This window comes from Lepeophtheirus salmonis, chromosome 4 (genome assembly GCF_016086655.4).
Source record: "Lepeophtheirus salmonis chromosome 4, UVic_Lsal_1.4, whole genome shotgun sequence".
NCBI classification, from domain to species: Eukaryota; Metazoa; Arthropoda; class Copepoda; order Siphonostomatoida; family Caligidae; genus Lepeophtheirus; species Lepeophtheirus salmonis.
The window spans coordinates 2,643,203-2,659,716 of record NC_052134.2 but is presented as its reverse complement, the minus strand read 5'-3'; the positions used below and the strand labels follow the sequence as shown (position 1 = coordinate 2,659,716).

At 33.1% G+C, this 16,514-nt stretch overlaps 1 protein-coding gene across 2 annotated transcripts; it reads left to right on the top strand.

Annotated features, from left to right (window-relative positions):
* The first annotated feature begins 591 nt into the window (after positions 1 to 591).
* On the top strand, positions 592 to 13,147 carry Zir (dedicator of cytokinesis). 2 transcript variants are annotated; one of them, XM_040710610.2, is made up of 24 exons: positions 592 to 923; positions 1,047 to 1,376; positions 2,367 to 2,574; positions 2,680 to 2,955; positions 3,072 to 3,170; positions 3,262 to 3,545; positions 3,607 to 4,460; positions 4,523 to 4,651; positions 4,719 to 4,857; positions 4,923 to 5,067; positions 5,136 to 5,600; positions 5,660 to 5,882; positions 6,013 to 6,296; positions 6,357 to 6,521; positions 6,586 to 7,296; positions 9,181 to 9,313; positions 10,115 to 10,380; positions 10,479 to 10,766; positions 10,877 to 11,212; positions 11,277 to 11,807; positions 11,864 to 12,044; positions 12,110 to 12,255; positions 12,323 to 12,582; positions 12,639 to 13,147. In XM_040710610.2, exons 1-24 carry the CDS (start codon positions 874 to 876, stop codon positions 12,829 to 12,831), a joined length of 6,696 nt encoding a protein of 2,231 aa, XP_040566544.1. In that variant the 5' UTR covers positions 592 to 873; the 3' UTR covers positions 12,832 to 13,147. The 2 variants fall into 2 exon arrangements, with proteins under 2 accessions (XP_040566544.1, XP_071743636.1); XM_071887535.1 differs by lacking the exons at positions 2,680 to 2,955; positions 3,072 to 3,170 and having other exon boundaries at positions 632 to 923.
* Positions 13,148 to 16,514: the final 3,367 nt, after the last annotated feature.

Sequence of the window (16,514 nt, the reverse complement as noted above, 5' to 3'; positions counted from 1 at the left end):
TAAAAAAAAAGAAACAATATAGTACGGGCACTCTTTATGGACTTAAAACCGCATTTCCTTGGATGCCCTGCATAAAAATTAACGGCTTAAATTTTCAAAATAGGCTCGGAAAAATACCCCTTTATATCACGCAACCTTACATACGATACATCATATTTTGCCGCACCTTGATGAATAAGGGAATCCAAATTTTATGATGATTAAGGATTAAAAAAATAAATATCTAACTATATTTAGACACAAAAATATTCCCTTTCTCAAATGTATACAAATATCTGCAAAATTATTAGCATATTTTTTGTACTGTTGAATATTAATATGCATTTATAGGTCTGCAGATAGATATGATTCGAGTCTTTGATTTTCCCTCCCTTATTATTAAAATGATAAGAGATACATATTATATTATGTAAAATGCCAAATGTGAGGTAGAATATCGGGCTAATTACACAAACCTACTTCTTAATTATAAACAAACGCTTAATTGAAGGTTATTCAATTGCTTTTGTTAGTTACATGATTTATTATCACGACTCTTTTTTTATCCATGACAGGAAGCTATTTGCAGAATTGATTTCTCAATAATTTTACATAACTAATTTGTATAATACTATGATGAGAAATGCTTATTACTTACTAGTGGTGTGAATATGGTAGGAGTTATTTTGGATAGCTGGTACACCTGATTACTTTGATAGAAGGCGGCAGATCTGGGCCTGCGCAGTTCATTCAAAAGGGGGAAAAGAGAAAGAATTGAAAAATAGAAGAAACAAAACAATCCAAAGGTTTGACTCTCCTTTGATTGTCACTGTGTGGAAATTCTGGGTGATAACGGGATTTGAGGAGTTGCCATCGAGTCATATTAAGGGGGTAATGGCGTCATCTACGTCGACGTCTCGATCCTTTGTTCAAAAACTCCCCAAGTATGTATTGAGTGCCTTTCGCTCTCTCCATTGTTTGTATGGGATGAGAATTACCATTTCACTTATTACTTAAGTTAGAGAAAAGCAGAGCTCACATTTCCCAAATCCTCATTTCAATTCCAGATCGAGTGCCAACGATATTCGCCGTCAAACTGCTGCTGGGCTCAAAAGCGCGGAAGGATCTCTTCTGAACCCGTCTGTTGGTCGTTCCTACAATTCCCAGTTTTCTCATCCTGGTCATCATGCTCCGCTCACAAGCACGAGTAGCTTTGGAGGAGAGGAGTACCTCGTGGAGCCACTTGACTATGAAGATTACGTCGTTTCCCAGAGGCCTTCTCTTGGAGATAAGGATCCTCTCTCCCATCTCATGGAGTTCCCTTCGGATGACATTGAAGTCTCCATTCTTCCTCGAAAAATACGCACCATGGGGCACGTTGTTCCTGAAGAACCCTTGTAAGAAAATTAAAATCAGTATCTCTTTATGATACTAACACGCGGGACAAAAAGTGTATTTCTTCCATATATTGTATTGCGATAATCATTACCATAAAAAAGTTAAAAGAAATCACTCTGCACTTTCTTATCACTTAGGGACAGAGCATGTCTCCTACAAGAATAAAGCTTCGCTTATAGCTGCTATTAATTATTATTAAGATGATATAGAGCGTTTTCATGAGACGTCAGTATTGTTGATGTTGACCAATTTGAGGGCTTAAACAACCAAGTTTTATAGAAATAAAATACTCTTTTTCAATTAGTATTAAGGAAAATGGCCAACTATTGATTAATCAAATGGGACCAACAAACAAAAGGACTTAAACCTTACAGTCTATCAAAAATGTATATGATATATAAAAATTATATATCAGACACTAACAAATATTAAAGAAATATGTTATTACATACATATACAATTTAATTTCCAAAGTGTAGATATAAATTATTTATTATAATGGAAAGAATAGTATATTTTCTCTAATCTATAAAAAAACTGTGCACTATTAATTATTGGCATCAAGTAGTAGTCAATGCAGAGGTTAAGTCTTTTTATGAATAACCCCATTGGATGGAGTTTAATCAAGATTTCTTAGAAATTTGTCCATTTTATGTGGTAAAAATATCAACTTTGAGCCCCCAAGATGGTGTCTCCTCATTTATGATATTATTTATGACGTTAGTCAAAATTCTCTATTCATTTTTATTTATTTCACAAAATTAACCAAACACAATTGATTTATTTGAAATAGTGTATTTATTTACTTCATATTCAATATGATATTTACCGACATCATAACAAATAGTTTCTTCGAAGTTTCATTAAGAATTTACATATACAGGGGAAATATTTTTATTCTATTATTTTCCACAAATTGATACAGGATTAAATTTCTCTTTCACTCCGTAGATTTTATTGAATAATTCGATTTTAATTTTATTTTTCAGGGAAAAACTCGATCCATTGGTTCAAAATGCAGTGAACTGTTATACATCGGATTGGGTCGTAACGAAAAGACGATATCAACATCATAGTTCCTCTGTTCAAGTTCAAAATTACTATGAAGATGTTACAACTACGTATCATAACACGTTAAAGCAAGAATTTGAAGTAGACGAAACATCTGACTTGCTTACGCCTGATGAGGAAACCGATGTAAGAATTGATGTTTTTTTCTTTTTATTCACCTATAAATATTGATGTTTATTTTCTATACAATTTTAAGATAAATCATAATAATTTGTTAATATTTGAGTATAGCGTAATCAGAAAAACCAACGACGGAGTTGGTATAATCGTAGTTTTACAACTAATAGTAGATATCAAAGCCAAATGAGTCTACAAACTCCATTACTTAATTTAAGCAGACGTGATTCTGTCGCTTCCCTGAATGATTTAGACAAGTTTTCGGAAATGTCTCAAACGAGTTTGAGGCGTCGTTATAGTTGTATAGACAGGAACTATAAACGCATTTCAGGCTCTACTTTAACATTGGAACATACGGATATCAATGTTATAATCGACGATGTTGATGGGGTTTAAGTTCTTTTTATTCATTGCTTCTGAATACGCTTGTCACATTATTAAATTAAAATAAAATTGCCTTTCCGTATATAACGTATGAATAAATATATTTTTTATGTGAAAAATAGGACAAAACGCCGACCAATGAGTGTGTACCTAGTAGACTTGATCCAGCAATTCTAATGAATGCCCTAAATAAAGTCTCTGATTTCAGTATAATTAGAACGGTATTGAAATTGCCTCCACATGCTTATAATCAATGTTGTTTCTGTCAACATTCGGAAACAGTAATTAATTGTTGTATTTTTTCATTAATAGGACCAAGATAGTGGAGGAGAGACACCCACAAGACAAAGTTGGGCTAGTTTTGATTTAGGTGCACAGGTTCCCGATGCTACTATACCAGGTGTTTTCACTCCTCATCGTAGGGATAATAAGTCTTCTGGATTCGAAACTAATGTTCCGAAGGGACACCGCAATAAGGAGCTCTTCTCCTTGTATCCCCCTCAGTATGATGAAGAATTAATTGAGAGACGTCTTCCAGCTGAGGTTCCCTCTGAAAATATTAAGCATAGAATCCTAGTTCAATGCAATAAATTAGAGTGAGTGTGAATAATAATGAAATTTCAAGTACCCCTTTTTTGTAAAAAAATATATCATTAGGCTTAATGTTAAATTTGAGCCTTTTTTCGCATCAATGGCCCTCTATGATGCAAAAGAAAAGAAAAAAGTGTCGGAAAACTTTTATTTCGATATGAATAACGAAGATATGCGAAGTATGATGGTTGGACACATCAATAAAATAGACTATACGACACAAGCAAGGTCATGTGTCTTTGGAGTCTCTAGCAATACGAGTGATTTGTTTCTTGTGGTAAAACTTGAAAAGGTTCTTCAGGGAGACATCAATGAAGCTGCAGAGCCCTACATCAAGGAACAAGTTGTTCAAAAAGTAAAACTTAATGCTGCAGAGGCTTGCTTCAAACTTGGAAAATATCGAATGCCCTTTGCATGGACTGCTATTTGGGTACCAAATATTATCAAGGGCAAGGATTTTGACAAGTGCAATGACTCTGGTGGATCAGATATTGAGTGTACATCGGGTTCAAATAGCTTAGAAAGAAAAGCATCTGCATCCTTTGATCAATTCCGAAGAGGACGTGATACATCGAGTTCTCTAGAGAGACAAGCTGCTACAAACGTCAGTAAAAGATCTTCATGGAGCTCTTCATCGGCATTTGGACTTAATGCTTTGAATAGTGTAGAAGAGTCTCCTTCGAATTCATTGGACAATTTTCCTCCCGTGACTCTAACTGTGTCGTCCTTTTTAAAGCAGGAAGGAGATAAACTAAAAGACGAAGATCTATATAAACTTCTTCAAGATCTTAAAAGACCCAGCCCTGCTTTAAAAAGAATTAAGTGCATTAGAGGTACTTTAAAGTTGGATATATCTGTGGCACCTGAGCAAACCAAGTATTGCCTTACTCCTGAACTCGCCAAAATTATTCCTTTTTATGGTATAAAATCAAATTTTACAATAAATAACGATTATAATTCCTTTACAAATGATGTGTTACAGATACAAAAACTCGGCCTACCAAAGAAATTCTCGAGTTTCCTGCTCGTGATGTACTACAACCAAATTACCAGTTTCGTAACTTAATATATATTTGTCCTAAGGATCTCAACTTCACCAATAGATCTGGAGGTAAAAAAATCGATTTCCTCTATTTCGAAATGTACATATAAATGTTTCTGTCCTGTATTTATTTCAGAGAGAGCTCGAAATATTGCTATTAAAATTCAGTTCAAAGCGGGTGAGGATGAATCCTCATCTCTTCATAATATTTTTGGAAAATCATCTGGTCCAGAGTTTGTTCACGAAGCATATACAGCTGTCACTTACCATAACAAGTAATTTTATAGATATTATATAGTTGAATTAGAATTTTGTCCTAAAACTGTCTTTATCTATCTAGGTATCCTGATTTCTATGAAGAAGTCAAAGTAAAGTTACCATCGAATCTACGTGATTACCATCATATTTTTTTCACTTTTTATCACATTTCCTGTCAAGGACAACGAAAGGAACAAGAATCTGTTGACACACCAGTTGGATATTCTGTAGGGCATTTCACATTTAATTGAAAACATCACTCACTCACTCACTCACTCAATTAATTTATTTTTAGTGGATACCCATTTACAAGAATGGAAGTCTTCAAACAGGGCTTTTTGAGTTACCAGTCATGATTGATCATCCTCCACCTCGTTATTCCTTCATTTCCACTGATGCTGCTCCCCCTGGGACTAAATGGGTTGATAATAAAAAATTAATTTTTACAATAGAAGTGAATGCATGCACTACAGTCCATCCTGTGGATCAGTATCTTGACCCATTCTGTGCACTCACCGCCTCACTTCAATTAGGAACATCCGATGTTCCGAATAATATGAAATCAAATCATTGTGAAGAAGATCTAAAATACATTCTGAATACTTTGAGTGCCTCAAGACTCACGCCACTAGTTCAATTTCTTCCTTTGGTTCTTGACAAGCTTCTACTTTTGATGGTGAAACCCTCAGAGAGTAGTTTCGATGTTGGACAGGCAGCCTTCAATTCAATTGCCTCTGTTGTTCAGAAAATTTCATCGGCTGTAAGACACAACGATTACTTTTTTTTCTGTCTCAACATACTCATCATTTACTTCCATAGGTGGAGCTTCAGAGTGAAAATGATCGTCATGGTAGAAATAATCTTCTCACTTCATATGTGCATTATCAAGCACATTTACCTCACCCTAATCTAAAACCATGTAAAGTGACTGGTCGACAGAAAAAACCCTTCATGCCACCTCCTGGAGATATGTCTTTAATGGCGGATGATGAAGTCGGAAAAATCATTGGCCAAAGTATTGGAGTTCCTTCAATTCGCAATAGTAAGTTGTCGTTTTTTTTAAAGAAGAATATTTGCGATATTGAAGCCCACCTTATTTACCTATGAATACATGTTTTGATGAATACCAATAAATGTATCTCTTATTGATATTTTTTTCATTATAATTTTAGATAATGAAGTGATTAGTAGCAGTCCATTGAATGTTAAGCTTGTTCATGAGCAAATTGCACTTCAACTTAGTATAGCGAGTGGAAAACACAGAGAACTTGCTTTAAACTGCTCTTGGTTTTTTTTGGAACTCATGATCAAAGCAATGATAGAGCATTTGGCTACTACATCTCGATTAGGCTCACATCGTAAAAACAGATTCTCTGATCAATTTAATGATGATGTTACCAATTTGGTTTCCTCCATTACTTCAGAAATAATTTCTAGGGTTCAGTCCAACATTAATGTATGTATTTTTTAGAGTGATTAAATCTTATGTCACACTTCCTCTATTTCTTATTATTAGTTGGTGGAGAAAATAAATTCTTGCCTCGCATTTTTCCTTCATGATTTACTTAGTGTCATGGATCGGGGATTTGTGTTTTCACTTATTAAAATGTACATCAAGGATACCACTCATAATCGCAATAGTCACAATACTTCTGAATCCATCAACATTTGGAACCTTCAGGTAATATTTTCCAATTACATATAAATGAACTGTGGGATTTAAATCTCTATTTCTCTCTTTTTAGCTGGACTTTATCAGAATAGTTTGTTCTCACGAACATTTTGTTACTTTAAATATTCCTACAAGAGATCCCTTGCTCCTTCCTTCAAGATCTGTCTCTCCATCTCCCTCTGTTCGTTCTAATGATAGTCAAAATTCTTTTGTTACCTTCTTGTCATCCTCTTCTAAAGAAAATACTCATTGGAGTGATTTAACTTTCGAATTTAAACGACAACATTTCCTTGTTGGTCTGGTTCTTACTCAACTCTCTCAAGCACTTGATCAAATGAGCTCTGAGATTCATTATCGAGCTGTTAACACAATTAGAAACCTTCTTTCCTCTCATGATTTAGATTCTCGCTATCAAGAGCCAGAATATAGATCAAGAGTTGCGTCTCTTTATCTACCCTTGGTGTCAATAATCATAGACAATTGCCACAAGTTGTATGCTTGGGTAGAAAATGGAGATTCTAGGATAGTTGGAAATGGTTATGGACAAAACTTAAATCTAAATTTGATCCTAAATGTAATCTCTAGCAATCTTTCCCATTCTAAGGGACCTGTGCCAATGGTGCTCAAAGAAGAAACAACACGTCATTTACTTATTTGTTTCTTGTGGGTTATCAAAAATATAGAGGGGAATACTCTCAAACAATGGTGGTCGGAGTTGTCAAGCCCAAAGCTGCAAATTCTCTTAGAGCTTTTGCGAATCACTATTTCCTGCTTTCAGTATAAGGTAAGACATCTTCACTGATTTATTCATTGTGTATTATATTTAATATGCTTTATTAATTATATTTTTTTTTAAATACATGTAGTCTTGATTGTATTTTAAATGCCTAGTTAAAAGTTGCTAACATAAGCCATTTTGATGGAAATGAAGAATTTTTTTTATATAATGATTCTAGAGTCAGTTAATTTCACATATCTTTTTGTTGTGTTTTTATAAAAGGAGTTTAATTATAATAATAATCGTATCGAGAATATATGTATATGTTTTATGTTCCTTCATTTTCCTTTAGCAGCATAAAAAGTGGAATCCATCTTTCTTACCAAGTAAAAGACAATTATTTTCTGCTATATCTGAACCCTGTCTTTGGTTTAAAAAGAGAAGTCTTAGTCCGGTAATAACCTCAATGAAAGGTCATTATGCAGATAATAATTTGGTCAGTCCCACTGATTCAACTTGTTCTGACAAGGATTTTTCTAGTTTAGTTGAATTAAAGGTAGATACAAGGAAGAAAGAAATAATGAGTAAACACATTCTTCTCGGAGACAGAGTTACTACCACTTATACAAAATCACTTACTATATACATATACACGCTTGTAAGATCATGGTCTTAATGGTCAAAATCATTCCCAAAACTTTTGACGGCTGTTCCATATTCCTTCATATCTATATTTAGGCCTGCTTTTAAGAAAATCGATATTTTATCTCTACAATTTCCATTTGACTTGATTGTATTTCATATAAAAAATTACTTTTGAACAAAAGTTCTTATTTCCACTTAGGAAATACATACCCAAACCTTAATTAAATTCAAACATTTTTATCGAAACACTATTTAGTGATTTTTATACACATTTAACAAATTTTGAGTTGTCGTAGACTTATTGCAGCATTTATTTAAGGCAATACAAAAACGGAAAATTGGACATAAAATATCGATCTCTTCAAAAGAGGCTGGACTTTTTTTGTAGCTCAAAAATCGTTAAATATAGACATTCAGGAATAGTAAACTGCTGTTGTGACAAGTTTTGGGAACAATTTTGTCAATTAAAATTATTTTTTTACAAGCGTGTAGTCGTATATAAAAATAGAACAAAATATTCTTCAAAATGATAATTATTATTTGCCTTGGAGTAAATTATAATTAATATGTTAAGTTTTGATCATCCATAACACTACTCCATGCTTCATTAAATCATTTGCACTCTCACGCGCAAGAAAAATTTGATTTTTGTGCACTAATCAGCTCACTCCCGTTATTAAATCATACTTTGCATTTCATAATATTATGTATTAATAAATGCCACTCATGTATGTATCCTTATTCATTTTTGTATGAGGTATCGTGTTAATGTGTGTTGTGTGTTTGTTTGTTTTTAAAGAGTCGCAATTGGACGTGAATTCTTTATTATAAAGTGTACACACTCACTGTTTCTCTCAAGATTTATTAAGTTGTTTTTTTCTTCATTTTTACATCTATATTTTTTTGCATTTACACTTAAAGCCAAAATATGTTCTACGTATAAAGTAAGGCGTCTTGAGCGCATCAGTCTAGTATGTATTTTAAATCATTTAAGGGCATCAAATTATCCTTATTCTCTATCTGCTACAATACTTATAACATAAGAAGAAATTGCATTGAGCTATGAAGGATTTGTAAAGTATCAATGCAAAGTCTTGCTCTCGCCTTTTCGCTGTCTTTCCCCCCTCCATAATTCCAATATAAATGTCATTATATATTTAATCTATTACCTCCTTTTTATTTTATATAATTTCCAATTATTTTCGTAGTTTTTATTATTCATATAATTATACGTTTATGTTTATTAAATCATGTTAAAGACATCTAAGACTAATATATTCTGTCCTTACTTATTTATATATGTAGGGTAAAAAGATCATTCGAAAAAATGCAAGTCTGGGATTCCGCAAAAGTTCAGACAATGTAAAATCCAGACTAGAAGATTTCATCATGGGTCAAGGCTCTGCTAGACAAGACATGATACAAAGAGCAAGACGAGGTATGCGGGTATTCGATTATTTATTTTATTCTTTTGGTTGTTAAAATTTTTTTTTGGAAGCCTTCTTCCTTTATTTCCTTTCAAAAAGATAAAACAAATTTACTTTTAAATACAATGACTGTTATTACTTAGTAGACTGCTTTTTTTTTTTTTTTTTTTTTTTTTGGTTAATATTTTTCCCCCCTTTTTGTATGGACTTTGGCAAATTTTGAGGCCTCTTACTTGAATGGTAGTTTAGGTCCTAAAGGGCTATTCTAAGCCTCTTGTACTGCCCCAATTATAATGCTATGAGTCAAAATGTTAGTTTTTAGTATTTGCTTAATAAGTCAAAATTGTTTTGCAACTTGTTTTTAAGAATGTAAGGAGTATAAGATGTGTTCAATGATTTTGCGGTTTCTCTGTTTATTTAAAACATGACATAGCAAATCGACCCCTAGTTAAAGTGATAGTTATCGAATAAAAAGGAGGCACATTATTTTTGATAAAACAGGGAAACAGTCACTCACTATATACATTTTGAATGATGAACCAAGCACACCAAAATATAAAAAGTACAATTTTTAACTAATATCACCATAATTGGAACGGTACAGGAGACTTCAAAATGACCTGATGGACCACAAACAGAAAAGATAAAAATAATAGTCACCCGAAATGCGACAGTTTTATATACATTATAAAACATATTATTAATATGTTGAACTCTACACTCCGTCGTTGTAAAAAAAGTGCTTTGTTTTCTCATTAATTGATTTCATTGTTTTTTATAAGTCATTTATTCAAATACATTCACTCTCTTAGGGGACAATCGCTTACCTCCCTCTCCAAATCCGGATGGTAATCGTCGTTGGCATAAATCCTCCTTTATCAAAAACTCACTTCAACCATCAGATTCTCTGCCTGGGAATGCAAGCCCTTCAGCCATGTCCTCTTCCTATTATGGTGGAATGAATCAATGTCATATCAACGCTTATCTTGCGGATCCAGAAATTCACTCTCATATTGAGGGTAATCTCTCAACCGAAACAAATAATTTAGTGTTGGATGCATTAGAAGTGATTGTACAAGTACGTACTGAATGTTTAAGTATTTCCAGAGTTACTTTTGAAATTTGAAACTCAAATTCTTTCCGATTTATTTATTTATATATTCTTACAAATCCTAGGTTGTTGCTCAGATGGATCAATCACAAGGGCTTTTAGCCAATGTTCTCAAAGTTTTGCTTCATGCTCTTGGATCAAATCAATCCACTAGTCTTTTACAAAGACTTTTTTCTGTTCAGCGCTCCTTTGTCTTCAAATTTCCATCTCTACTCTTTGATGAAGCCTCTGAGCACTGTGCGGATCTCTGTCTTAGACTATTAAAACACTGTTCTTCCTCCATTGGATCTGTTCGAAGTCAGTCGTCCGCCTCGTTATATATTCTGATGAGACAAAATTTTGAAATCGGAAATGTAAGATCTAAATAGTTTTGTGAATTAATCAGGTTTTTATTTTAATGAACGTTTTTATTTTTCTCCCTCTGCTCGTATTCATTATCTATATATGTATTTAAAAAATACAGTATTTTGCAAGGATTAAAATGCAAGTGACGATGTCTCTCAGTCAATTAGTGGGAACGTCTAGCAATTTCAACGAGGATTTTTTGAGACGCTCTCTGAAGACGATTCTTGTCTATGCTGAGGAAGATGAGGAATTTTCGGATACGGCTTTTCGGAAACAAGTGCAGGGACTCGTTTCGAATTTACATATGATCCTTTCTGATACTGTCAAAATGAAAGAGTATCAAGATGATCCTGAAATGCTCTTAGATCTTATGTATAGAATAGCAAAGGGCTATCAAAATTCTCCGGATTTAAGACTTACATGGCTCGAGTCAATGGCCAAAAAACATGAGGAGGTAAGTTTATTTTGTTGTTAAAATATATTTTATACTCTTAATGAATTAATGCATACTTTTGTAGCAAAATCACTTCGCTGAAGCTGGAATGTGTAAGATACATTGTTGTGCTCTAGTATCCGAATATTTACACCTTCTAGAAGATCGTAAATACATGCCAACCGGCGCTGTTACTTACAGTAAAATCACTCCCAATGCATTAGAAGAGTCCGCTGCATCAGATGACTTAGTCTCCCCAGATGAAGAAGGAATTTGCACAGGTTCTAAATTCACGGAATCAGGACTAATGACCATGCTAGATGAGGCTGCAAAGTATTTAGGACAGGCTGGTATGTATGAGACAGTCCATGGAATTTATAAGGTTGGAATCCCTATTGCTGAACACAATCGTAATTTCAAAAAAATGTCGGAAATATACCAAGATTTACATGAAGCATTCAAGAATATTGATCGACTCCAGGGTAGACGGATTTTCGCAACCTATTTTAGGGTTGGGTTCTATGGAGCTCGCCTCTTTGGAGATTTGGACAAAGCTGAATTTGTTTATAAGGAGAAGGCTTTAGCTAAGCTACCCGAAATTGCTCAAAGATTAGAGGTGAAGCTGAATTATTTTGAAGTATTACATTTTTATATTCCTCTCCATTATTACAGAAATTCTATGGAGATAAATTTGGATATGATAATTTAATAATTATCAAGGATTCCAAAAATGTTGAAACGAATGATCTTATTCCTGAGAAAGCGTACATTCAAATTACATACGTGGAGCCCTTTTTCGATAATTATGAGCTTCGTGATCGCGTGACAGTTTTTGAGAAAAACTTTAATCTGAGTAAGGCTGGTTATATTCTCCCAAGCTCATTCTTGAGTTTCATGCCTTTATTTGTATGTTTAAAGGTCGATTTGTTTTTGCTACCCCATTTACTCCGGATGGTTCTCCACATGGTGAACTTCATGAGCAATATAAACGTAAAACCATTCTCACAGTCGAAAATCATTTCCCTTATGTCAAGACGAGGATACGTGTTCGAGAAAGGAAACAAGTAGGTGTTGATATCCTTGTCTTTTGCACCACTCTCTATAATACATTCCTTTTATTTATGATTAAAGTTTGTTTTAACGCCCATTGAAGTTGCCATCGAGGATATCCGTAAAAAGACTCAGGAATTAGAAGTGGCCGTGAATCAAGATCCCGCTGATCCTAAAATACTTCAAATGGTCCTTCAAGGCTGTATTGGAACTACTGTCAATCAAGGGCCTATGGAAGTAGCTAATGTGTTCCTCAAAGATCTTTTTGAAATGAATATTGTTATTCACCCTACGGAATTTCAAAATAAATTGCGCCTATGTTTCAAAGACTTTTCCAAAAAGTTTGTATTCATAGCAAATAAATTTTTTTTTTTACTTATCCATTTATTATTTATAGGTGTCGAGACGCTCTTGAGAGAAATAAGAAATTGATAACTCATGATCAAAAAGAATATCAAAAAGAACTCCAGAAAAATTATGCCACTTTTGAGCGGCATCTAGCTCCTTTATTTCGTGATAACGGAAGCATGCCTCAACTTCCTGAATCAAATGACGTCATAGAAACTAAAGTTACCAGTCCTATGATATAAAACCAAGATTATTTTTAATTTTTAAAGCAATGAAATTGTACTTATTGCTTGACTCTTTCCTATAGCTTTTATACATGACTGATATTTTTTAATCTGTATTTAAGAGAAAAAAAGTTATTTAAGAAAATTTATTTATTTTAACGAGTTGTAGAAATTTTGCTTTAGAAGCATGGATCTATTGTTATATTAAACGCTTATGATAATAATAATTATAACTGCTCTTGATACACTATTTTGAAACCTCTTCATACTTTTCTCGTAATTGTTATTCCTATAGTATTGAAATAAAACTAGTCTTTCTTCATTTGTAAGTTCACCTCTCGAATCCTCGCTTGTTCTTAAATCCATTGGGTGAGTTAAAATTTGATTTTTTAAAGTTACAGATAAAAAAATATATGGATGTGACAAGGATTTTTACATGGGCGCTTGGCTAAGCTAGGTAGACAGAAAATAAATATTCCGATCTTGAGAAGTTTAATGCAGGGATCGTTTTTTGTCTACTAATAGATATTATTGATTAATTATCTGACACAGTGGACCTAAGGACTATTTAAATCCAAGGGAAAATGTTCAACAGACTCTTCTGTGCTCAAAAACCTTGCTCTGAAGGCTTCTTTACTTGACATGTTATACCATTTTTTAAGAGCGATATGACATTGAATAAAATGTTTTAATCAATAGCGCCTTAGCAGATGTATCCAATTGAATCATGAATTGTCTCTTCGATCCATCACAATCGTATCAGAAATACCATATATGTCTCGATATAAATACCTATACAATTAATTTCAATTTGGAATAGCAACAACTTCCAGATTCAGAAATAAAAAGCAAAACCACTTGGGTAGAAGGCCACATAGAAGACTAAATAAAAAGTGTTTGTATTCCAGATAGTAGTCAAATACCTTCAAGACACCACAAAAAATGAAGAATTGTCTGATTGACTGCAATTATCTTTCTATCGAAAGCTTTTATTTATTCAGATAACTTTTGGACCATAAAAGGAAGGGTTTACCCATAAACTTTACAATTGAGTTCCTCTAGTACAGCTCCCATTTTTTAATCCGACGCGTCCATAGGGTAAAGCTAATAGTAAAGTTTGATTTCTAAAGTAATGTAGAGTCTTTTCCGGTTGGAGGGACTTAAATTAGAGACTGTATTAGTAAGGCTTAAATTTCCTGGACTTAAGATATCAAGTCGGTATTCTTCAATGTACCTTTTATTGGGAGAATAAACTCAATTCGGATAAGAATAAGTAGTAAAATATTACCTAATGATGAATCATACTTTACTTAACAGTTAATGGTGGGTTATGATAATTTCTTTTGATGTTTTATATGGCTAATTTATTCTAGACTCAAGAAATAACTTAAAATCTGTCCAAATTTAAATGAGCTCGATAGAAATCCGAGAGCCCAATAAAAAATATTTACGGAATTTGACTTTACTCAGACTTCAGAATCGACTTCAAAGACTTTGGACTTGTAATATACATACTTTCTGCTACCTTTGCTTATTTTCTATCAACAATTTTAATCACTCTCAAAGGGTTTTCAACAAACGACAAACACGTTCTTTTTACACGAATTATAACAAGGGGAAGTGAATAAGTAAAGTTTGGGAACAAAACTAGCATATAATACCTCACTATGCTTAAAAAGTGCAGTATTTTCTTCACTCAATGAAGCTTTCACTCTTTTTAAAGTTTCTATCTGATCGGGATTCCGTCGAATATCTTCGAAAGTGATGATATGGAGATGAAAAATATCGTCCAGGTGGCCAATAACTTTCGGAGTAGTGCTGTGTTGGTCCTTATTTAAGACCGATGATCGCGGTCCCATCGATTCCAGTTGCATTTCACATTTGTCAGTCCTTACAGAAGGTAAAATTGATCCCTCCTAACGTCAATAAGAGTGTTTTTCCTTTTTTTAAATTATTCCTTTGTATAATTGAATAAATTATATAACTAATTAGCAGTACAATATGTTCGTATTATATTGTATTTTTATGAAAAAAATAATATTTTTTTCAAGATATGTGCAATAATCTAAATACATATTTCATATATCCTATCTGTGTTAATAAAGGACCAATAGGACCAATCCTAAGACCGGACTGGACCGAATGAATGAGGAACGTCACTCCACTAGTCTAGAGTATACCTCAACACTGAATCTATGAGCCTATGCAAAGTTTAGACAGCGTATTACACCAAATGAAATCTTGAGAGATATATAAAAAAGACACAAGCAAGTAATTATATCACTCTTAGAAATAAAATTATTGGAGACTGGAATTTAATTATTATGTGTTTTCAACAAATCCAGTTGGGCAAAAAGGTATAAGCTAACAATACTATTTCAAAAATCTTCAATATTCAGATTAGGGATATGTCTAGGCCTGATTGATCAATAATTATTGGTCAGTGATCTATTGCCTATATAAAGACGAAAACCTCTTTTTGGTTTATTGACAATATTTACTGCAGATAATCACATAAATCCGTTAATATTTTGAATTAGTTATCCTTTGACAGGGACTTTCAGAGATAGTTTTATCGTGAGGAAATCCTTAGTACAAAGATAAATGCACAGGGTCCATTATTCAATAAATATTATTTTTTTAAAGAAGAAAATTTTGATTTTTTTTCATACTTTTTTTTTCTTAGAAAATCCATAATTTTTCGGAACACATTTTTTAATAAAAGGTTTCTATTTATATATTAATGTCATTACTAAAAATATCTGCAATGTGAGGACCTTCATTTTTTATAATCAAGCGCGGAGCCTAAAGTTAGTGCATATATAAAATAATTCAAAACAATCGAAAATCGTAAAATCAATTATGAGCAGAAAAAAAAGTATAAATTCTTTAAGCACTCAATCTTCTGGGAGTCCCATCTTCTTAATTTTACATCTGATGGGAAACACTTTATTTCAATAGTTTTCAAAGAAAAAGAATGTCAATTTGTATTCAACCTGTTATCAGGTCTTTCTTTCTATTTTTGTATAGAAAAACTTTTTTCATTGACAGTAACAAAATAAACGAATACATTATTGTGATTGTTGAACTTTTAGAATGAAGGGCATAAGAAATTTATGAGATTCAACAATGTATAACTCTAAGGATCTTGAATTTGAAAATACATGTAAATGTTTGTTCGGAGAAATTCGAAATACGAACAAGAGAAGACGAATAATTGTTCACCATGACAATGCGAGCTCTCACACATCGGCGTTCAAGCCATCGCCTTTTTGACCGACCAAAACGTCGAATTGATGTGTCATCCGCCGTACAGCCCTGACTTGGCATCCAATGACTTCTTTTTATTCCTGCACATCAAGGAAAAAATACGTGGTCAACGATTTTCGTCGCTAGAAGATGCTGTTGAAGCGTTTAAAAATCATGTTTTGGAGGTGTCTCAATTGGAGTGGAAAAAGAGCTTCGACAATTGGTTTGAGAGCGCACGCAAAAGTGTATAAATCATGCTGGAGAATACTTTGAATACCGTTTTTGATGATAAATATTCGCATATTCATCATCATGGCCAGAAATATGTATAGCAGCCTATGTAGCTACCACCATTTTTACAAGTTTTAACTAAAGAGAGGATGTAATGTAAAGACAAAACTAAGTATACCGATTAGAAAAAGAAAAACGGTTAATTCGTGTGCTCTTTCTTC